We start from the raw sequence: 23792 nt of genomic DNA on the forward strand, positions 1-23792 counted from the left end.
AACAGTCCGGGGCCCTGGAGGAAGTCCACACACTCTGTGGTGTGCCATGCCAATCGATTCAGCCACTCCTCTGTGTGGTTCTCCTTCAGCTACTTCAGGAGTCTTGTGGGACTGTTAGGCCTCTCTCCCGCAGAAGCCGGATCACCCAGATGTCACAGGCAAACCTTGGTCACAGATAGGATACAAGATATATCAGTTAGAATGTTTTACATCATTCTATTTGACAAGGCAAAGGGGAAAAGAAACTCACTTTTGTGTGAGGATGACCCGAAACTCTGAACGGTGAGCCAAGTCCAGCTGTGTGAGAACAGTCTGGCTCCATGAAACATGGTTGGCTCTACATTTGGTGCAGGTCAGAGTCTCTGTCACCATGTTGTAGATCCTGTCCATGTCCAGGACCCGTCGTGCTCTCTTGTGCAACCCTGCTCCTGTGAGTTGGAGCAGTGGATGTGCAAAGAAGCTGTCTGGTGCAGGAGCCTGGTGGTACAGCTGGCTTGGCTCTGGAGGATAGTACCAGAGCTTCAGGTTTTGCTGAAGCTCCATTTTCCCCTTGGGTCCCACCTTCAAGAGGGTCTTTGCAATCCATTTGTGGTCTGCAGTTGGCAAGCCCTCTGACCACAGGCGGGGCAGCTGGGGAGTCGCTGGAGCTTCAGGTGTGTCAGTCCTGGGGTCCGCAGTCTGGGCAAAGACAAAATAACACATGAACATGCTTGATATTTGTAAAAAGAACTGCAGATGCTCTATGCTATATGAAATGCTAAATTACTTACTGACACAGAAGCACACACTGCTGCAGGACCTGGTACAGCCACCTGAGCAGCTGTCTGAGGGTCTGGAGCCTGTAACAGCATGACAAGAGTCACACACAATCAAACCTTCAGTCATTATTCTACACAATCATTTAGCTTAGGTACTTTTTGATTTGAATGTTTTTTACTGTTCTTAATAATCTTGTCTAGACACACTGTAATAGACTGTATTCAAACAGGTGTAATTACTCACTGAGACAGCAATGTTGGCTGCTGAACTGGAGCTTGCTTCAGCAGAGTCGGTGACTTGGGTCTGTAAAGCATTCAGTCATAAGTCACTTGCATTAATAACACAGCTGCATTAATAAAACAGGTTGCTTTTTGATCTCTTCTTACCTGCGATACTTTTCGGGCTCAGATTTGGCTTTGCAGCAGCAACATGAGCACCACCAAATCTTGGCTTGGTGAACTGGAAGGGAATAAAAACACCACAAGACTGTATCATTAGAGGACTATATTGTCAAACTATAATCCTGTGAGTCAGACATTCATGGTCAGTTATGAGTGTCTAAGTGTCCAAATAACATTGCCAAATTCAATGATGGTCGCTGCTTCGGTCCTCCTGCTCCAAGAACCTGTCCCACAGCTGCACTTTGTCCTACAGTGCTGTGGACTGGACCCACAGCTGGACTCTGCTGACCCATGGTACTCTGTACCGGACCGGCTGCTGAAGTGGTGCTCTGGGTCAGACCCGCTGCTGCAGGTTGTTGACCCAGGACGCTCTGAACTGCTGCACTCTGCTGTCCCAAAGTGCTATGAACTGGACCCACTGCTCCAGTCCGTTGCTGTGTGGGCCCCTGAGCAGCACTTGCTCCAGTTGGCCGTTGGTTAATTACAGAATAGATTTATCATAATTAGCATCTGTACTGATATGCATGCACACACACAAACATATGAACACACACTGTTTGAGTCTTTAACTGACCAGTGTTCCCTTCGGAGCGTGGAATCCACAGGTACACTTCCTGAGCTGACCGAACAAGGACATCTGTCCATGCGTCTGCATGGGACATTTCTCAATCTAAAAATAACAGTTGATATAAATGAACACAGACACAGAGCTGATGTAAATGACTTGCTCATGACATGTTTATTAACTCATTGGCTTTCACTGTATTTTCTATCATGAGTAAAAGTATGATTAGAGTAAATAACAAGTAATAAAATAAAGTGTGCAGTGCTCTTACCCTTTGATACAGCTCGTACCACTTCTTCTGTCTGGGAGCTGGCCTGTTCCCTTCACCTGCCAGCCAGGCTCCAGTGCTGGCAAACTTCCTCAGACGGGACATCCACTCTGAGTCCGCCGTCGCCTTGTGTTTCTTTGGCTTGGTAGAAGATGCCTTCAGTGACGTGAATGAATGAATGAATGAATGCACATCTTTAACAGCCATGAAAACAACAACATATGTGTCAGATATAAAAGCCAGACCATCAGCATCATAACACTGTAATAATCTTATGAATGCTGCCTGTATACACTCTATGATGAATACATTAGGACGGGGCACCGCTTCTGACGTCATTGTTAGTTAACAACATGATAATTAGCACTATCCAGCGGTGATCCTGTAACAGCAGAGTAGCTGGCTGTCATATACACAAGTGATGAATGAAGCTAGGCCTACCATACAAATAGAAAGTGATAATTAAGCTCAGAAAAAACGAGCGTTTAGACAAGATGGACTAACAGTATCGGAGGAAATGGAGATAGATTACGGAGGGGTCCTAACGTAGACAACTCGATTTTCACAGAGATTTCACAGAGCTGAAGAAATCTCTTCAAGCACTGGGGGTTGAGTATCGGATGCTGTTTCCAGCTACGCTGCGTGTCACACACGACAACAAGGTGCAACTTCTCAAAACTGTGGCTGAGGCACAGAGGTATGTTGAGGAGGTACAGAGAGAAAAGAGATGATGGACAAATGCATTATAATCTACAACCAAGATGCTAATGTTTGGTTATAAGGTTTGACAAATCAAAATACTAAATCTCTTTATACTTTTGTGTGGGGATTGGCGGCCTCTTGCTGTCCCAGGGAAGTTGGTATAGCATAATCTGGAGAGCTCTGTTTCATCCTATGAGTGATTTGTTAGATGCTTAGAAGGGGGAAAGTTAGGTTAGTTACTAAGAAGTCTCACATGTGCCCCATAGTGATGTTAAGGTCACAGCAGGAGTGTTCAGTTTTCTTTGCTATTAACCCTGCTGTTTATGTTGAGTGTTATTTTTCTCCACCACCACCAGAGAGATGTCTGTTTTATCCAGAGAGAACAGGGTCAGATAATTCATATGCTTAGAGTGATACAAGAGGGACGGTGCTCATCAGTGACAGAATAAGGAAAGTATAAATGTCAGACCCAAACTGTGTTAAGTTTTGTACTTATAATGTAAAAGGGATTCACCACCCAATCAAGCGGAAACAACTCTTACGTTTCTTAAAAAAGGACAAGGTGCAGATAGCTTTCTTACAGGAAACCCATTTAATAGATAAAGAGCACATTAAGCTAAAACGAGATTGGGTTGGCCAAGTTTATTATTCGTCATTCTCCTCCAATAGCAGAGGAGTTGCGATTTTGATTCACAAGGCTATTCCATTTGTACTTAGCTCATGTAAGCAAGATCCTGAGGGCAGATATATCCTTGTCCATGGTACAATTTACGGTATACATATTACAATGATGAACATATACGCCCCCAACCCACCTCCTCCTTCATTTTGGACCAAGGTAGCAACAGAACTAGAGGAGTTTAGATGTTCTGTCACACTGTTGGGTAGCGACTGTAATTGCTGTCAGGATGATAGCAAGGACAGATCCCGAGCAGATAGACACAGAAATAGAAGCTCAGATACCTCCATAGCTAAAATGCTAAACGACATAAATCTGATTGATATATGGAGAGTTCTGAACCCAACAGCAAGGGACTATACATTTTACTCCAACCCGCACAGGTCCTACTCTCGAATTGACCATTTCTTCATACCACCACATATTATAGGACAGGCGATTTCATGTAATATAGGCTCTATTCATATTAGCGACCATGCCCCAGTTTATTTAGAAATGGCTCTAAGGTATGATATGGAGGGCCCGTGGAGATGGCGATTCCCCTCGTACCTTCTTAATGACAAAGATTTCAAGAAAAAGATGAAGGAGGAGATGGAATTATTTTTTGATAAGAATGATAACGGGGATACAAATCCAGAATTTCTATGGGAAGCTGCAAAGGCCGATGTCAGAGGAGTCACCATTTCATATATGGCGCCACGTAAAAAAGTGTTGTCGCTTAAGCAAAGGGAGCTGGAAGCGGAATTTAAAACAGCAGAATCTTCTCACAAGTCTAGCCCATCTAGAACAAATCTTATTAAAGTACAGACCGTTAGAGCACCGCTAAATTCAATCTGGAATGAAAAAGCCTCTAGGTCATTGTTTTATCAAAGGCAACGACTGTATGAATACGGTAACAAACCTAGAAAATATTTGGCACGCCTACTCAATCAGAGACAAAATAATAATACAATAGCAGGAATTAGAGATACAAAGGGAAAAAATTATGTTGATAAAAAAGACATAAATTCTGTTTTCGTGTCATTTTATAAAACACTGTATACATCTGACAATAACAGCACTAAGGATGAACTTGATACGTTTTTTTCTAAAATCCAACTACCAACTCTGACAGAGGAAGAGCAAAGAGACTTGGGAAAACCCATCCAGGAGATTGAAATATTACAAGCAATATCCTTGATGCACTGTGGAAAGTCCCCAGGCCCTGATGGGCTGCCGGTGGAATGGTTTAAGGCCTATAAAGACAAACTCACACCATACCTTGCTAAGACCTTTAATTATAGCTTTAACACAGCTCATCATCTGCCCGAAACTATGTCGTTAGCCAGTATTTGTCTTATCTTGAAAAAAGATAAAGATTCTGAAGATCCGGCGTCGTATTGATGTGGAGGTGAAGGTGCAGAGAGAGCACCTTCACCTGCACCACAGAGGATCAGTCAGCACAGGTGAGAGCTGTTAGCTGATTGATCCTCATGCTTGAAAAGGCAGCAGCAGAGCTGCCTCGGGAGAACACACACTGGGGAAGAGAGACTTGGGGAAGCTAACGGTCCAGCAGAAAGTGCTGGACCCTTTAAGTTCAAAATTTTGTCAATTCTGTTGGCCTGCATTAAAAAGATGTTGCTGAGCACGCAATGGGTGGACTGGTTCGTCTCTGGCTGTCGTGGTGGGAACCCTGTGGCATGGTCTACTACCACAATTGACTTTGAGGCTTGAACCACTAATACAGACTTTGGTAAAACCTGATCAAACGGGTTTCATAAAAGGGAGGACCTCCTCTGATAACATAATAAAGCTTTTGAATATAATTCAGATGGCCAGCAAAAATGCATGGCTTGATAGTCTCATTGGATTCTTTAAAGGCTTTCGATAGGATTGAATGGCCCTAAAGCTACTGTTTCGGTCACACAAAGCAACTGTAACCACTAACTCCTATTGCTCGAGCTCTTTCTCGCTGGGACGTGGGACACAACAGGGTTGTCCTCTGAGCCCCTTATTGTTTGCTCTCGCCATCGAACCCCTAGCTGAGCTAATAAGGTCAACACCAGCAATTAAAGGTTTTCTGGTCGATGGTAAAACACATAAAATTTCTCTGTATGCAGATGACGTACTTCTGTACCTGGTCGACATTGACACTACAATTCCGATTCTACTTGACTGTCTGCAGCAGTTTGGACACATTTCAGGTTTTAAAGTGAATTTAACTAAAACTGAGGCCATGCCTGTGGGATCTGTAGCAGGCTCTGCCCCACCTGGTGGCTTCCCTTTCCACTGGTCACCTAAGGAGATAACATGTTTTGGAATTAAAATTGGCCCCTCCCTTAGAAAATCGATCAAGCTTAATTTTAGCCCAATTGTACTGCGCATTAGGGAAGACCTGGTTGGGAAGGATAAACGTACTTAAAATGATTATTTTACCCAGGTTGTTGTACCCACTACAAATGCTGCCAAACTCAATTTCTAATAACTTCTAGCAACTTGGATAAATTATTTACACAGTTCATATGGCAGGGTAAAAGGGTCAGGATGAAAATAGGCAGGCTGCAGATACATAAAGATAATGGTGGACTGGAGGTCCAGAACATACGCTATTATTATTGGGCAGCTCAAATGAGGTATATATATGAATGGATAAACCCGGCGTAACTAATACATGGATTGACATTGAATCCAGAAACTGTGGTATACTGACGTTGAAGGTGTGCCCCTTTGTGAATCATAAAAAAGCCAAAAATAAGTTCATTGTTTTGAATACATTGGATATATGGAACAAAATTAAGGTTAATTTCAAACTTAAAAAACATTTTTCACTCCTGGCTCCTATATGGAGAAATCCAGATTTTGATACCCTCATGTCAGGATGCAACATTTAAGGATTGGCAGGAAAAAGGACTAGACCAGCTTGCCAAACTATTTACAGGAGGAATAATGGAGCCATTTGACAGTTTGAAGATTAAATATTCTCTGTGGAAGTCCCATTTCTTCCTATTCCTACAAATTCATCATCATATAATCAAGAACATGCAAACCTTTAGCTCATCCTTCTTGGAAAATCTACTTATTCAACCTTTGCCAAAAAGATTTATTTCCTGTATGTATGAAGCTTTTGATGTAAACTCAAACTATTCCAACGACCATATACGAAGACAGTGGCAAATTGATTTGGATTGCCAGATAGATGAGGATACTTGGACTACAATCATAAAACACACATTAACCATCCTGAGCTGTAATAATGACAGAGAGAGACAATTTAAAATATTTCACAGGCTCCACTATACACCTATATTGAGGGGCAGGCTTGGTCTCAGTTCCTCTAACTGTAATAAATGTGATAGAGAAATTGGTACTTATGCACACTTGTTTTGGAAAGGCTCAAAGTTACAAGTGTTTTGGACAGAGGTGAAGAAAGAGCTACACACTCTGATTGGGCATAACTTGGACTTATCACCTCTTCAGTGTGTTTTAGCAGCCAAAGTGCCGAACGCGAGAAATCATCATAATGCAAAACTCATCGGAATACTCTTGTATATGGCAAGAAAGACTATTCTCAAGTTTTGGATTCATAAGGACATTCCTACACTGGACGATCGGTACAAGGAGGTAATGAGCATAGTCCCTCTGGAAGAACTGACTTATACCCTTCATGACAACATGGGAGCTTTCACAAGGGTATGGCAACCTGTTTTAGATGTTGTGGACCCCTCTGGTCTGAGCTTTAATGTTCCTCAATAAGTGATGCAACATGGATGTCGCCGACATAGCTTAGAATTGGGTGTCAATCTGGTGGTGTGTTTATGTTTATGTGTGTGTATGTTTATATGTAAGCTTTCTTTTGTTGTATAAAAAAGTATGGTTCTGTAGGAACTATATGTAAAGGACAATATGTGGACTGCTGAACCTCAATAAAAAAAGATTAAAAAAAAAATAAAGAAAAAAGATTTAATTAAAAAAGACCAAAAAAAGTTCAACAAATGCAATGAAAAAGTAGAAAAATCAATTATTTACAGTAAGCACACTATATATATATATCAATACTTTAACAAACAACATTTTAAACTATTTACAAAACAACCATTATTTAGAATTATTAATTAAATACACACAATACTACTACACTATATACAACTACTATTTACAACTCTTTACTATTTACAATACATACATGATCACTTGTTAGACTTTTTTCTCATTTCCTCCAACCATTGAGCTTTAGGAACAGGATCAGACAGAGGACAGTACACTGTGCCACGGTACTGACTGTGTCCAGTGTCAGCAGTGCGGAACTGACCACACTTTTTGCAGGTGTTTGCCTCTACTGTCCGCCTTTATGGTCTCTTCAGGGCTGTGCCAGCTTCCACTGTGCGTTTAGCTGCGCTGCTTTGTGGCTGAGCTACAGACACAGGGAGGACCACTGGCAAAAGGTTTAGAGTTTGTCCTGCTGGATTGAGGATCTGAGGGGAGGGGGTTTGAAATGGTCGTGGTGCTGGAGGAGGTGTGACAAATAAATGTCCCTTTGGCACGATGGAGCGCGGGCGCTGACTCCAAACTGCCTGTCTCTGCTGTGCCTGCCCTGCTGTACTCTCAGGCAGCCGGTATTGATGTTCACGATGAGCTGGCTTGGGCACAGCAGGAAGCACTCTTGCATCCGGAAGAGGCTCGTTGGACACAGGTAGTGCTGGTGGCAAAGCCCCGGTGCCCTGAAGCAGCACAGACAGCTCCTGTCGCTTCTGTCGCTTATTGTGCCACTGAACAAGGGTGTTCTGGTTAACCTCCACCAGCTGAATGGCTGTTCCCTGCATCACCAGGGAGTTACCAACCACGAGCTGTCTGATTTTATGGTAGTCCCTGAGAATTAAGGACCACCTGGAATCAGCTGTCCTGCCTCTCCGTACTGGGTTCGGGTGGAGATTGCGGAGCCTGATGAAAATGTTTTCCACCAAACGACAGCAGTCAGGCCACTGAGCCTGTGCACTGCTTGCTCCCAACATGCAACGGGTGATGCTCTCCACACCAGGAGTTGTTGAGGGCTTCTTCGGTGTTCGAAATCATCCACTCAAAAGTCTCATCTGGTTTCGTGCTGCATACACCACCCGCTGCTTGTCCACATAATCCAGGCTCCCCCACAGTGCGATGATTGTGTCCGTCTGCTGGTTGGTGAGACAGAGAGCAGACTGTTCCCGCAGCTCTACCAAATACTCAGCAAGTCTGTCCACATGCTGGTACCCAGGAACATTCTGCTCATCAACAGCCTAGGCAAAGGATGAAACATGTTAGAAAATATTAATGTAAAACCTTCATTGACACTGAGCTTTCATGACACTGTATTAATGCTGTGGGTTTTATGAAATATATGTACAGTTATCTATAGATCGACACTATTCTAAATTGAGACACTTACCATATCGTCAGAGGACGAACCCGTTGGCACAGGGGATGAGGCAAAGGTGGATGTGGCGATCGGGTCATGGTGGATGTGGCGGAGTTCATGGTGGATGTGGCGAAGGTCATGGTGGATGTGGTGGAGGTCATGGTGGATGTGGCGGAGGTCGTGGTGGATGTGGCGGGAACCAGGATGGATCTGCTGGGGGCCAGGGAGGAGACGCTGGAGGCCAGACTGCTGACCAGTGAACCGACAGCAGATGTGGTAGTGGATGGATGAGGAGACAGAGAGGCTGGAGCCTGAGGGACCTCCAGGTCCAGCACTGTGGGGTCACCTGTGAGGTCAGAGAACCCCTCATCCTCCTCCACGCTGTCCTCCACTTTATGCTGCCCAACCAGTTGAGCAGTCTCCTCTGAATCAGGATGTCCTGCAGTGCCTGACCTGTCTGCCTGAACAGGTACTGCACCCCGATGAGCTATCCTGAAACAACATATGAAAAATTGATCATTTACAAAAGTTAACAGGAGGTTTTAAAACCGAGCAGAAATACTAATGTGTTCACAGATGCTTACCAGTGTAGCACGAGCGTGGACTAAACTCTGGTGCCACCTTCCTGCCAAACAGCTTCTGATAATTGCTGTTGACACAGTGAAGCAGGTCACCAGAGTAGCTGCGTAAAGATGATGGTCCGGCAGCTAGAGCAGCACTATCCCGATCCTGGCTCCACCGATGTAGTCCTTCCAGCAGGTAGGCCTGAAAATTCAGGCTGTTGGCACTGGTTCCTAGAAGTACATTTTTAAAGATTAAATTCTGAAGTATTATTAGACTAAATGAGCAACATGTCTGAGGGACACAAACCTGGAATGAAGCGGTTCAGGTGGAGGTGAAAGGACTCGAGAAATGTGGAGCCTCGAGCACATCTGAAGGTGGGCAACCGCACCCCTCCCTTTGTGAGCTCCCCTGTTTTGGCGTACAGAGCAACACCTGGCAGGTCCTGGATGCACTTTACATGTTTCTTCTGGACACGCCAAATGTGTTCTATCCTCTCCCTGTCAAACAGGGGAACTCCAAGAGAGTCGTTCCCATTGGTCCCCATGAGTCCCTGCAACAGATTCTCCAGCAGCCGGATGGTGGTGTCCTCACCACGGGTCCTCCTCCGACAGTGAAGAGCCAGCTCCTCCCTGGTCAGGTATTTGCTGAGGTCAGTATCCGTGATGGAAGACAGGCCCTGGGATTGAAGCTGCTGGCTTTTTGCTACATGCAACAGAGCCAAATCAGTTGCATCCCACTCGAATATGCACGCAGACAGACGTGACATAAACAGAGGGTAGAGTCTGTTGCACATCCCAGGGCCAGACGGCGCATGAAGTGCCAGATATCAAGCCTTATGGAGAGGGCTGGCCACCCACTGAATCTGGCCTTCAGCTTTGTGTCCTCTGCCTCAGCACAGCAGCCACAGTCTACGTAGAGGGTGACAGGAGGATCCACTTGAGCCTGCTGGTACCTCTTCACCAAGTCAGCTGCCATCAGGTCCAGGCCAGCTCCCTCCTGAGCGGTCAGCACACTCATGAGTATCTGGCCATGCTCATTTCCCACAGAGGTGAGCCAGAGCGCTGTCCCCTTGGCCTTTCTGGCCAGCTTCTTGGTGATCTGAAGGACACAAAATATACAGGACCTCAGTGAACATGATAAAAAAAATACTGAAATACAGGATGCATTTAATAATCAGTAGCCTAATTTTAAAGAAAAAAAGATTGTTTAACCTTTTTGGTTGAATCCATTTTAAGGATGGTGCCATGTGTCGATGTGATTGTGGCCTTGATGTGGTCCAGCCTTGTAAGAATGTCCTGGCTGTACACGGACAAGAGCCACTTACAACTTGGCACCACAGCAGGCTCTGGAGGCTCAGGGAATGCTATGGGCAACAGTCCGGGGCACTGGAGCAAGTCCACACACTCTGTGGTGTGCCGTGCCACCCAATTCAGCCACTCCTCTGTGTGGTTCTCCTTCAGCTGCTTCAGGAGTCTTGTGGGACTGTTACCCAGGCCTCTCTCCCGCAGAAGCCGGATCACCCGGATGTCACAGGCAAACCTTGGTCACAGATAGGATACAAGATATATCAGTTAGAATGTTTTACATCATTCTATTTGACAAAGCAAAGGAGAAAAGAAACGTTCCTCACTTTTGTGTGAGGATGACCCGAAACTCTGAACGGTGAGCCAAGTCCAGCTGTGTGAGGACAGTCTGGCTCCATGAAACATGGTTGGCTCTACATTTGGTGCAGGTCAGAGTCTCTGTCACCATGTTGTAGATCCTGTCCACGTCCAGGACCCGTCGTGCTCTCTTGTGCAACCCTGCTCCTGTGAGTTGGTGCAGGCCACAGGCAGGGTTGGGACAGACCACCTTCATCTTCCACAGCTTATATGGCATCCACACCAGCAGTGGATGCGCAAAAAAGCGGTCCGGTGCAGGAGCCTGGTGGTACAGCTGGCTTGGCTGTGGAGGATAGTACCAGAGCTTCAGGTTTTGCTGAAGCTCCAGTTTCCCCTTGGGTCCCACCTTCAAGAAGGTCTTTGCAATCCATTTGTGGTCTGCAGTTGGCAAGCCCTCTGACCACAGGCGGGGCAGCTGGGGAGTCGCTGGAGCTTCAGGTGTGTCAGTCCTGGGGTCTGGGCAAAGACAAAATAACACATGAACATGCTTGATACTTGTAAAAAGAACTGCAGATGCTCTATGCTATATGAAATGCTAAATTACTTACTGACACAGAAGCACGCACTGCTGCAGGACCTGGTACAGCCACCTGAGCAGCTGTCTGAGGGTCTGGAGCCTTTAACAGCATGGCAAGAGTCACACACAATCAAACCTTCAGTTATTATTCTACACAGTAATTTAGTTTAGGTACTTTTTGATTTGAATGTTTTTTACTATTCTTAATAATCTTGTATAGACATACTGTAATATACTGTATTCAAACAGGTGTAATTACTCACTGAGACAGCAATGTTGGCTGCTGAACTGGAGCTTGCTTCAGCAGAGTCGGTGACTTGGGTCTGTAAAGCATTCAGTCATAAGTAACTTGCATTTATAACACAGCTGCATTAATAAAACAGGTTGCTTTTTGATCTCTTCTTACCTGCGATACTTTTCGGGCTCAGATTTGGCTTTGCAGCAGCAACATGAGCACCACCAAATCTTGGCTTGGTGAACTGGAAGGGAATAAAAACACCACAAGACTGTATCATTAGAGGACTATATTGTCAAACTATAATCCTGTGAGTCAGACATTCATGGTCAGTTATGAGTGTCTAAGTGTCCAAATACCATTGCCAAATTCAATGATGGTCGCTGCTTTGGTCCTCCTGCTCCAAGAACCTGTCCCACAGCTGCACTTTGTCCTACAGTGCTGTGGACTGGACCCACAGCTGGACTCTGCTGACCCATGGTACTCTGTACCAGACCGGCTGCTGAAGTGGTGCTCTGGGTCAGACCCGCTGCTGCAGGTCGTTGACCCAGGACGCTCTGAACTGCTGCACTCTGCTGTCCCAAAGTGCTATGAACTGGACCCACTGCTCCAGTCCGTTGCTGTGTGGGCCCCTGAGCAGCACTTGCTCCGGTTGGCCGTTGGTTAATTACAGAATAGATTTATCATAATTAGCATCTGTACTGATATGCATGCACACACACAAACATATGAACACACACTGTTTGAGTCTTTAACTGACCAGTGTTACCTTCGGAGCGTGGAATCCACAGGTACACTTCCTGAACTGACCAAACAAGGACATCTGTCCATGCGTCTGCATGGGACATTTCTCAATCTAAAAATAACAGTTGATATAAATGAACACAGACACATATCTGATGTAAATGACTTGCTCATGACATGTTTATTAACTCATTGGCTTTCACTGTATTTTCTATCATGAGTAAAAGTATGATTAGAGTAAATAACAAGTAATAAAATAAACTGCGCAGTGCTCTTACCCTTTGATACAGCTTGTACCACTTCTTCTGTCTGGGAGCTGGCCTGTTCCCTTCACCTGCCGGCCAGGCTCCAGTGCTGGCAAACTTCCTCAGACGGGACATCCACTCTGAGTCCGCCGTCGCCTTGTGTTTCTTTGGCTTGGTAGAAGATGCCTTCAGTGACGTGAATGAATGAATGAATGAATGCACATCTTTAACAGCCATGAAAACAACAACATATGTGTCAGATATAAAAGCCAGACCATCAGCATCATAACGCTGTAATAATCCTATGAAGGCTGCCTGTATACACTCTATGATGAATACATTAGGACGGGGCACCGCTTCTGACGGCACGCCATTGTTAGTTAACAACATGATAATTAGCACTATCCAGCGGTGATCCTGTAACAGCAGAGTAGCTGGCTGTCATATACACAAGTGATGAATGAAGCTAGGCCTACCATACAAATAGAAAGTGATAATTAAGCTCAGAAAAAACGAGCATTTAGACAAGATGGACTAACAGTATTGGAGGAAATGGAGATAGATTACGGAGTGGTCCTAACGTAGACAACTCGATTTTCACAGAGATTTCACAGAGCTGAAGAAATCTCTTCAAGCACTGGGGGTTGAGTATCGGATGCTGTTTCCAGCTACGCTGCGTGTCACACACGACAACAAGGTGCAACTTCTCAAAACTGTGGCTGAGGCACAGAGGTATGTTGAGGAGGTACAGAGAGAAAAGAGATGATGGACAAATGCATTATAATCTACAACCAAGATGCTAATGTTTGGTTATAAGGTTTGACAAATCAAAATACTAAATCTCTTTATACTTTTTTGTTGGGATTGGCGGCCTCTTGCTGTCCCAGGGAAGTTGGTATAGCATAATCTGGAGAGCTCTGTTTCATCCTACGAGTGATTTGTTAGGTGCTTAGAAGGGGGAAAGTTAGGTTAGTTACTAAGAAGTCTCACATGTGCCCCATAGTGATGTTAAGGTCACAGCAGGAGTGTTCAGTTTTCTTTGCTATTAACCCTGCTGTTTGTGTTGAGTGTTATTTTTCTCCACCACCACCAGAGAGATGTCTGTTTTATCCAGAGAGAACAGGGTCAGATAATTCATATGCTTAGAGTGATACAAGAGGGACAGTGCTCATCAGTGACAGAATAAGGAAAGTATAAATGTCAGACCCAAACTGTGTTAAGTTTTGTACTTATAATGTAAAAGGGATTCACCACCCAATCAAGCGGAAACAACTCTTACGTTTCTTAAAAAAGGACAAGGTGCAGATAGCTTTCTTACAGGAAACCCATTTAACAGATAAAGAGCACATTAAGCTAAAACGAGATTGGGTTGGCCAAGTTTATTATTCGTCATTCTCCTCCAATAGCAGAGGAGTTGCGATTTTGATTCACAAGGCTATTCCATTTGTACTTAGCTCATGTAAGCAAGATCCTGAGGGCAGATATATCCTTGTCCATGGTACAATTTACGGTATACATATTACAATGATGAACATATACGCCCCCAACCCACCTCCTCCTTCATTTTGGACCAAGGTAGCAACAGAACTAGAGGAGTTTAGATGTTCTGTCACACTGTTGGGTAGCGACTGTAATTGCTGTCAGGATGATAGCAAGGACCGATCCCGAGCAGATAGACACAGAAATAGAAGCTCAGATACCTCCATAGGTAAAATGCTAAACGACATAAATCTGATTGATATATGGAGAGTTCTGAACCCAACAGCTAGGGACTATACATTTTACTCCAACCCGCACAGGTCCTACTCTCGAATTGACCACTTCTTCATACAACCACATATTATAGGACAGGCGATTTCATGTAATATAGGCTCTAAGTCTAGCCCATCTAGAACAAATCTTATTAAAGTACAGACCGTTAGAGCAGCGCTAAATTCAATCTGGAATGAAAAAGCCTCTAGGTCATTGTTTTATCAAAGGCAACGACTGTATGAATAAGGTAACAAACCTAGAAAATATTTGGCACGCCTACTCAATCAGAGACAAAATAATAATACAATAGCAGGAATTAGAGATACAAAGGGAAAAAATTATGTTGATAAAAAAGACATAAATTCTGTTTTCGTGTCATTTTATAAAACACTGTATACATCTGACAATAACAGCACTAAGGATGAACTTGATACGTTTTTTTCTAAAATCCAACTACCAACTCTGACAGAGGAAGAGCAAAGAGACTTGGGAAGGTGCGGAGAGAGCATCTTCACCTGCACCACAGAGGATCAGTCAGCACAGGTGAGAGCTGTTAGCTGATTGATCCTCATGCTTGAAAAGGCAGCAGCAGAGCTGCCTCGGGAGAACACACACTGGGGAAGAGAGACTTGGGGAAGCTAAAGGTCCAGCAGAAAGTGCTGGACCCTTTAAGTTCAATATTTTGTCAATTCTGTTGGCCTGCATTAAAAAGATGTTGCTGAGCACGCAATGGGTGGACTGGTTCGTCTCTGGCTGTCGTGGTGGGAACCCCGTGGCATGGTCTACTACCACAATTGACTTTGAGGCTTGAACCACTAATACAGACTTTGGTAAAACCTGATCAAACGGGTTTCATAAAAGGGAGGACCTCCTCTGATAACATAATAAAGCTTTTGAATATAATTCAGATGGCCAGCAAAAATGCATGGCTTGATAGTCTCATTGGATTCTTTAAAGGCTTTCGATAGGATTGAATGGCCCTAAAGCTGCTGTTTCGGTCACACAAAGCAACTGTAACCACTAACTCCTATTGCTCGAGCTCTTTCTCGCTGGGATGTGGGACACCACAGGGTTGTCCTCTGAGCCCCTTATTGTTGGCTCTCGCCATCGAACCCCTAGCTGAGCTAATAAGGTCAACACCGGCAATTAAAGGTTTTCTGGTCGATGGTAAAACACATAAAATTTCTCTGTATGCAGATGACGTACTTCTGTACCTGGTCGACATTGACACTACAATTCCGATTCTACTTGACTGTCTGCAGCAGTTTGGACACATTTCAGGTTTTAAAGTGAATTTAACTAAAACTGAGGCCATGCCTGGGGGATCTGTAGCAGGCTCTGCCCCACCTGGTGGCTTCCCTTTCCACTGGTCACCTAAGGAGATAACATGTTTTGGAATTAAAATTGGCCCCTCCCTTAGAAAATCGATCAAGCTTAATTTTAGCCCAATTATACTGCGCATTAGGGAAGACCTGGTTGGGAAGGATAAACGTACTTAAAATGATTATTTTACCCAGGTTGTTGTACCCACTACAAATGCTGCCAAACTCAATTCCTAATAACTTCTAGCAACTTGGATAAATTATTTACACAGTTCATATGGCAGGGTAAAAGGGTCAGGATGAAAATGTGCAGGCTTCAGAGACATAAAGATAATGGTGGACTGGGGGTCCAGAACATACGCTATTATTATTGGGCAGCTCAAATGAGGTATATATATGAATGGGTAAAACCAGACGTAACTAATACATGGATTGACATTGAATCCAGAAACTGTGGTATACTGACGTTGAAGGTGTGCCCCTTTGTGAATCATAAAAAAGCAAAAAATAATTTCATTGTTTTTAATACATTGGATACATGGAACAAAGTTAAGGTTAATTTCAAACTTAAAAAACATTTTTCACTCCTGGCTCCTATATGGAGAAATCCAGATTTTTTTACCCTCATGTCAGGATGCAACATTTAAGGATTGGCAGGAAAAAGCACTAGACCAGCTTGCCAAACTATTTACAGGAGGAATAATGGAGCCATTTGACAGTTTGAAGATTAAATATTCTCTGTGGAAGTCCCATTTCTTCCGATTCCTACAAATTCATCATCATATAATCAAGAACATGCAAACCTTTAGCTCATCCTTTTTGGAAAATCTACTTATTCAACCTTTGCCAAAAAGATTTATTTCCTGTATGTATGAAGCTTTTGATGTAAACTCAAACTATTCCAACGACCATATACGAAGACAGTGGCAAATTGATTTGGATTGCCAGATAGATGAGGATACTTGGACTACAATCATAAAACACACATTAACCATCCTGAGCTGTAATAATGACAGAGAGAGACAATTTAAAATATTTCACAGGCTCCACTATACACCTCTGTTGAGGGGCAGGCTTGGTCTCAGTTCCTCTAACTGTAATAAATGTGATAGAGAAATTGGTACTTATGCACACATGTTTTGGAAAGGCTCAAAGTTACAAGTGTTTTGGACAGAGGTGAAGAAAGAGCTAGACACTCTGATTGGGCATAACTTGGACTTATCACCTCTTCAGTGTGTTTTAGCAGCCAAAGTGCCGAACGCAAGAAATCATCATAATGCAAAACTCATCGGAATACTCTTGTATATGGCAAGAAAGACTATTCTCAAGTTTTGGATTCATAAGGACATTCCTACATTGGACGATCGGTACAAGGAGGTAATGAGCATAGACCCTCTGGAAGAACTGACTTATACCCTTCATGACAACATGGGAGCTTTCGCAAGGGGATGGCAACCAGTTTTAGATGTTGTGGACCCCTCTGGTCTGAGCTTTAATGTTCCTCAATAAGTGATGCAACATGGATGTCGCTGACATAGCTTAGAATTGGGTGTCAATCTGGTGGTGTGTTTATGTTTATGTGTGTGTATGTTTATATGTAAGCTTTCTTTTGTTGTATAAAAAAGTATGGTTCTGCAGGAACTATATGTAAAGGACAATATGTGGACTGCTGAACCTCAATAAAAAAAGATTTAAAAAAAAATAAAGAAAAAAGATTTAATTAAAAAAAGACCAAAAAAAGTTCAACAAATGCAATGAAAAAGTAGAAAAATCTATTATTTACAGTTAGCACACATTATATATATATATATATCAATACTTTAACAAACAACATTTTAAACTATTTACAAAACAACCATTATTTAGAATTATTAATTAAATACACACACAATACTACTACACTATATACAACTACTATTTACAACTCTTTACTATTTACAATACATACATGATCACTTGTTAGACTTTTTTCTCATTTCCTCCAACCATTGAGCTTTAGGAACAGGATCAGACAGAGGACAGTACACTGTGCCATGGTACTGACTGTGTCCAGTGTCAGCAGTGCGGAACTGACCACACTTTTTGCAGGTGTTTGCCTCTACTGTCCGCCTGTATGGTCTCTTCAGGGCTGTGCCAGCTTCCACTGTGCGTTTAGCTGCGCTGCTTTGTGGCTGAGCTACAGACACAGGGAGGACCACTGGCAAAAGGTTTAGAGTTTGTCCTGCTGGATTGAGGATCTGAGGGGAGGGGGTTTGAAATGGTCGTGGTGCTGGAGGAGGTGTGACAAATAAATGTCCCTTTGGCACGATGGAGCGCGGGCGCTGACTCCAAACTGCCTGTCTCTGCTGTGCCTGGCCTGCTGTACTCTCAGGCAGCCGGTATTGATGTTCACGATGAGCTGGCTTGGGCACAGCAGGAAGCACTCTTGCATCCGGAAGAGGCTCGTTGGACACAGGTAGTGCTGGTGGCAAAGCCCCGGTGCCCTGAAGCAGCACAGACAGCTCCTGTCGCTTCTGTCGCTTATTGTGCCACTGAACAAGTGTGTTCTGGTTAACCTCCACCAGCTGAATGGCTGTTCCCTGCATCACCAGGGAGTTACCAACCACAAGCTGTCTGATTTTATGGTAGTCCCTGAGAATTAGGGACCACCTGGAATCAGCCGTCCTGCCTCTCCGTACTGGGTTCGGGTGGAGATTGCAGAGCCTGATGAAAATGTTTTCCACCAAACGACAGCAGTCAGGCCACTGAGCCGGTGCACTGCTTGCTCCCAACATGCAACGGGTGGTGCTCTCCACACCAGGAGTTGTTGAGGGCTTCTTCGCTGTTCGAAACCGTCCACTCAAAAGTCTCTCCTGGTGTCGTGCTGCATACACAACCCGCTGCTTGTCCACATCATCCAGGCTCCCCCACAGTGCGATGATTGTGTCCGTCTGCTGGTTGGTGAGACAGAGAGCAGACTGTTCCCGCAGCTCTACCAAATACTCAGCAAGTCTGTCCACATGATGGTACCCAGGAACATTCTGCTCATCAACAGCCTAGGCAAAGGATGAAACATGTTAGAAAATATTAATGTAAAACCTTCATTGACACTGAGCTTTCATGACACTGTATTAATGCTGTGGGTTTTATAAAATATATGTACAGTTATCTATAGATCGACACTATTCTAAATTGAGACACTTACCATATCGTCAGAGGACGAACCCGTGGACACAGTGGATGAGGCAGAGGTGGATGTGGCGGAGGTCATGGTGGATGTGGCGGAGGTCACGGTGGATGTGGCGGAGGTCATGGTGGATGTGGCAGAGGTCATGGTGGATGTGGCAGAGGTCATGGTGGTTGTGGCGGGAACCAGGATGGATCTGCTGGGGGCCAAGGAGGAGACGCTGGAGGCCAGGCTGCTGACCAGTGAACCGACAGCAGATGTGGTAGTGGAGGGATGAGGAGTCAGAGAGGATGGAGCCTGAGGGACCTCCAGGTCCAGCACTGTGGGGTCACCTGTGAGGTCAGAGAACCCCTCATCCTCCTCCACGCTGTCCTCCACTTCATGCTGCTCAACCAGTTTAGCAGTCTCCTCTGAATCAGGATGCATGTCCTGCAGCGCCTGACCTGTCTGTCTGAACAGGTACTGCACCCCGATGAGCTCTCCTGAAACAACATATGAAAAATGGATCATTTACAAAAGTTAACAGGAGGTTTTAAAACCGAGCAGAAATACTAGTGTGTTCACAGATGCTTACCAGTGTAGCACGAGGGTGGACTAAACTCTGGTGCCACCTTCCTGCCAAACAGCTTCTGATAATTGCTGTTGACACAGTGAAGCAGGTCACCAGAGTAGCTGCGTAAAGATGATGGTCCGGCAGCTAGAGCAGCACTACCCCGATCCTGGTTCCACCGATGCAGTCCTTCCAGCAGGTAGGCCTGAAAATTCAGGCTGTTGGCACTGGTTCCTAGAAGTAAATTTTTAAAGATTAAATTCTAAAGTATTATTAGACTAAATGAGCAACATGTCCGAGGGACACAAACCTGGAATGAAGTGGTTCAGGTGGAGGTGAAAGGCAGACCCGCTGCTGCAGGTTGTTGACCCAGGACGCTCTGAACTGCTGCACTCTGCAGTCACAAAGTGCTATGAACTGGACCCACTGCTCCAGTCCGTTGCTGTGTGGGCCCCTGAGCAGCACTTGCTCCGGTTGGCCGTTGGTTAATTACAGAATAGATTTATCATAATTAGCATCTGTACTGATATGCATGCATACACACACAAACATATGAACACACACTGTTTGAGTCTTTAACTGACCAGTGTTACCTTCGGAGCGTGGAATCCACAGGTACACTTCCTGAGCTGACCGAACAAGGACATCTGTCCATGCGTCTGCATGGGACATTTCTCAATCTAAAAATAATAGTTGATATAAATGAACACAGACACAGAGCTGATGTAAATGACTTGCTCATGACATGTTTATTAACTCATTGGCTTTCACTGTATTTTCTATCATGAGTAAAAGTATGATTAGAGTAAATAACAAGTAATAAAATAAACTGTGCAGTGCTCTTACCCTTTGATACAGCTCGTACCACTTCTTCTGTCTGGGAGCTGGCCTGTTCCCTTCACCTGCCGGCCAGGCTCCAGTGCTGGCAAACTTCCTCAGACGGGACATCCACTCTGAGTCCACCATCGCCTTGTTTTTCTTTGGCTTGGTAGAAGATGCCTTCGGTGACGTGAATGAATGAATGAATGAATGAATGCACATCTTTAACAGCCATGAAAACAACAACATATGTGTCAGATATAAAAGCCAGACCACCAGCATCATAACGCTGTAATAATCTTATGAATGCTGCCTGTATACACTCTATGATGAATACATTAGGACAGGTCACCGCTTCTGACGGCACGCCATTGTTGGTTAACAACATGATAATTAGCACTATCCTAAACGACGTGACAACACACACACACGAGGTGAAATCACTTCTAGGCTTAAACTGACTGTTACCGGTGGTTCTTGGTTGGACCCCAAAGCAGACACTGAGAGTAGTCTAGTGTTAATGAAAAGTTTATTACTCACCAGGAAACAGAGCAGGCAGGCTGTGGAGGCAGGGTGCTGGCTGGCCGAACAATCCACAGGAAAACATGCACGAGGGAAAACAAAAACCGAGGAGCGGCAACAAGGCACACCGAGGAGTCTGTGTAGTAAAAGAAAACAATACTGGTTAAGTACGAAAACAAACCAAAACGAGGAGTAAGACTCAGAGGTCGACATCAAGGTACGCTACCGGACTAGACGGAATTAACTGGCAGAGTAGTGGAGTCAGGACCAGGCTTTTATGGAGGGGATGATGGGTGAATAATTGCAGGTGTGCCTTGTTAGCTGCAGTGAGGAAGCCAGCCACATCCCCTGCCACACACACCACCTGCAGGATAAGAACAGAACAGAAGGGGGAGACAGAGACAACACACCCAACACCAGAATCACCACACTGACGTCTTATAACCTGAACAGAAGTGCATTAGATGCGTAAATACTCACCATGTCGACTGAATAGACGTGATTTTTTTCCTTCTCGTTTTGAACGCACTGCTCCTGCGCCATATTCACTGCTCTAAACGCCCCCTGTCAGCCACGATGAATAAAATTCTCATCCAACATTTCCGCTCTGTGATTGGTCAAATGTTGGACCGGGGAAGAGTCCGGCGAAATGATTGGTTGAATGTTAGACTTGCAAATCCGATTGGCTCTTACAGTCCAATATTCACAATGTTGGACAGACGCTTCAGCAGCTGCTGGCGTTCAGGTCGCAGTCTCCCCTGGAGGCGTGGCTTCGAATCCCACTTCTGACATTGTGCTTTTCATTTGGGCATAGCCTGCAGCAAGACATCAGTACTTTGAAATGTCTGGACATCTGTTCCAGGTGGACATCTCTATATATGGTGTCTGTTGACTTCCTACATAGCTATGAGACCTCCGTTGAAAAAGCCTTGTTCTTGGTGGCACAGCCAGGGTATCATGCTGTATTACAGTATCTCACCATGTGGTGCATCTAGCAATTTGGGCCCCCAAGGCGAAGGGACACGTGTGGTTTCCTCCGCATCTGTTGTTTTTCACTTTTATTTCTTATTGATCTAAGAAAGTTCTACTTGTAACTTCTTCCCAACCCTACAAAACATATTATCAGTTTCACAAATATACTCACAGTAAAGTCTCTTTTTTATAAACAATATGATTTCTGTGCAATAAGAGTGCACCTTATTGTCACAGACACGTTCACATTGAAGATCGGTCATCTATGAATTTGGTTTTCCAGCAGAATCCATGATAGAAGTTGATGATGGGCCTCTGTCTTCTACCGCCAGCTCTCCAGGTTCTTGACCTCTTCTCTGAAGGTTGTTTTTATTGATCCATTCAGCATAAGTTACCATGGTGATTTATCCCGATAAATAAGTGAACGACCTTCGTAGGAGTGGAAACCCTGAATTTAACCTGAAGTTATCCCGAAAAATGGCTTTGTAGTACGAGTCCCTGAACTCCTGCCACATTGATGAAATGAGAAAAATCCATGCATATGCATATTGACAAATGCTTTTACATTATCTGATTCTGCCTTAGTTGTGTGCAGACCATAGACTGTATATAAAGAGGTGCAGACTCCTCCAGACGTCATCAAGTAACACAAGAGTAAAATTAATTTAAAAAATGATGATATGCATTACAAAAGCTATTTTATTTTTCACACTTTATTGTGAAAGTATTCATCCACAGATCTAGTCAGGTTAGTTTTGACCATGTGTCCGTCTCATTGTCCCCTCAGACCTGCCAGGTAGACCTGAGGCCTGGGCACGTTGCTCCCACTGTCTCTCTTGCTTTGACAGGCGGCGTACTTGGGCAGCCAGGTCTGAGTGACGTTTTCCCACTTCTTGTGGCTCAGATCAGTCTGTGCTGAGTTTGTCACTTTGGTCCGAAGAGCAGCCTTGAATTATGAAATGGAAACATGTATTGATCAATAAATTAACAAGGTAATTTTCGTCAGAGCAAAAATAGTTGTAAATAGACGAAAATAGTAATGAAAGGAAAAATATGTGTGAAAAAATCCAACAAGCTGTCCTTTGGTGCAGGGATGGCACATGTTGATACAAAAATGGAATTAAACCATGACACACTTACTGTGGAAAAAAAATAAAAGGCCTTTGCAGCGTGGCTAATGCATGGAAAGGTTTTTTTAAAAAGTTTAAAAATGTGACAAATATCAACTCAAGGACAGGGTGTCTGAACATGTTTATGTTTGCGGTATATCCTGGTCTGATAACTGATCTCTGTCTTCCTATAACTTGATTTGTCTCTGTAATGTGGTGTGTATATCTGTACATATTTCTGCTGGAGGTTATTTTCCTCTAATTCAATTTATTTCTACAGGTGTTAGCAGTGTTTTACTTAATACAGTGTCAATAAATCACATCAGGAATTTAGATGAGAATCAGCGCTTTCTTAAAACCATGCACTTGGCTACATTGATGAGGGTGAATCATTAGAGTGACAGACTAATGCATTTATCACCAATACACTGTTGAAGGAGTGTGTGTTCACAGATAGTTAACATGATGACAACTATTTGACACGGTTTTATCTTCATGATATTAATAGCAGTAATACAAAGTAACCCACCAGGAGAGTGCACTCATGTATGTGATAGTTCAGTCAGCACCACACTGACCTATCACCAAAGGGTTGAGGTTGCACCTGCAAGTGGGGTTGCAGTAGCTCATCCCCTGCACCTCCAAATATATACTTTTGGTTTCAAAATACTAAGATGGCGCTGGACAAAATGCCAAACTCTGTTGTAACGGTGGGTTGCCACTAAATGCTAAAGAGCAGAGGACTCATTGCAGGAGTGTCTGTCAGTGTCTTTTTATTTCTGTTATTTATTTAACAGAAGTACTAAAAAAGCAAAAAATTATTTTTACTCAGAGTTCGTTTTGAACCCTCAACACTTTATCAACACAAGTTT

General features: G+C 44.0%; 2 protein-coding genes and 1 long non-coding RNA gene across 3 annotated transcripts; all 3 read right to left on the reverse strand.

The window, feature by feature from the left end:
* Nucleotides 1–94: 94 nt before the first annotated feature.
* LOC109630604 (uncharacterized) lies at nt 95–1773 on the reverse strand. Its single transcript, XM_069527328.1, has 5 exons — nt 1146–1773; nt 1003–1055; nt 771–839; nt 251–678; nt 95–164 (listed from the first exon to the last, which is right to left on the reverse strand). Exons 1-5 carry the CDS (start codon nt 1252–1254, stop codon nt 95–97), a joined length of 729 nt encoding a protein of 242 aa, XP_069383429.1. The 5' UTR covers nt 1255–1773.
* A 9973-nt stretch (nt 1774–11746) lies between these two features.
* Nucleotides 11747–12547, reverse strand: LOC138410427 (uncharacterized). Its single transcript, XR_011243121.1, has 3 exons — nt 12079–12547; nt 11891–11963; nt 11747–11800 (listed from the first exon to the last, which is right to left on the reverse strand). It is a non-coding gene; the product is annotated as an uncharacterized lncRNA (long non-coding RNA).
* Nucleotides 12548–16458: 3911 nt separating this feature from the next.
* Nucleotides 16459–20145, reverse strand: LOC138410574 (uncharacterized). Its single transcript, XM_069527330.1, has 3 exons — nt 20092–20145; nt 19523–19760; nt 16459–19430 (listed from the first exon to the last, which is right to left on the reverse strand). Exons 1-3 carry the CDS (start codon nt 20143–20145, stop codon nt 18949–18951), a joined length of 774 nt encoding a protein of 257 aa, XP_069383431.1. The 3' UTR covers nt 16459–18948.
* Between the last annotated feature and the right edge of the window lie 3647 nt (nt 20146–23792).

This window comes from Paralichthys olivaceus, chromosome 6 (assembly GCF_024713975.1).
Source record: "Paralichthys olivaceus isolate ysfri-2021 chromosome 6, ASM2471397v2, whole genome shotgun sequence".
NCBI classification, from domain to species: domain Eukaryota; kingdom Metazoa; phylum Chordata; class Actinopteri; order Pleuronectiformes; family Paralichthyidae; genus Paralichthys; species Paralichthys olivaceus.

Coding starts and splice junctions, on each gene's coding strand:
- LOC109630604 (XM_069527328.1), bottom strand. CDS start 1,254: ATGATACAGTCTTGTGGTGTTTTTATTCCCTTCCAGTTCACCAAGCCA. Junction 840..1,002: donor CAGCCAACATTGCTGTCTCA/GTGAGTAATTAC, acceptor ATGCTGTTACAG/GCTCCAGACCCTCAGACAGC. Junction 679..770: donor CAGTGTGTGCTTCTGTGTCA/GTAAGTAATTTA, acceptor GTCTTTGCCCAG/ACTGCGGACCCCAGGACTGA.
- LOC138410574 (XM_069527330.1), bottom strand. CDS start 20,145: ATGTCCTTGTTCGGTCAGCTCAGGAAGTGTACCTGTGGATTCCACGCT. Junction 19,761..20,091: donor GTGGATTCCACGCTCCGAAG/GTAACACTGGTC, acceptor ATAATACTTTAG/AATTTAATCTTTAAAAATTT. Junction 19,431..19,522: donor TCCACCCTCGTGCTACACTG/GTAAGCATCTGT, acceptor ATGTTGTTTCAG/GAGAGCTCATCGGGGTGCAG.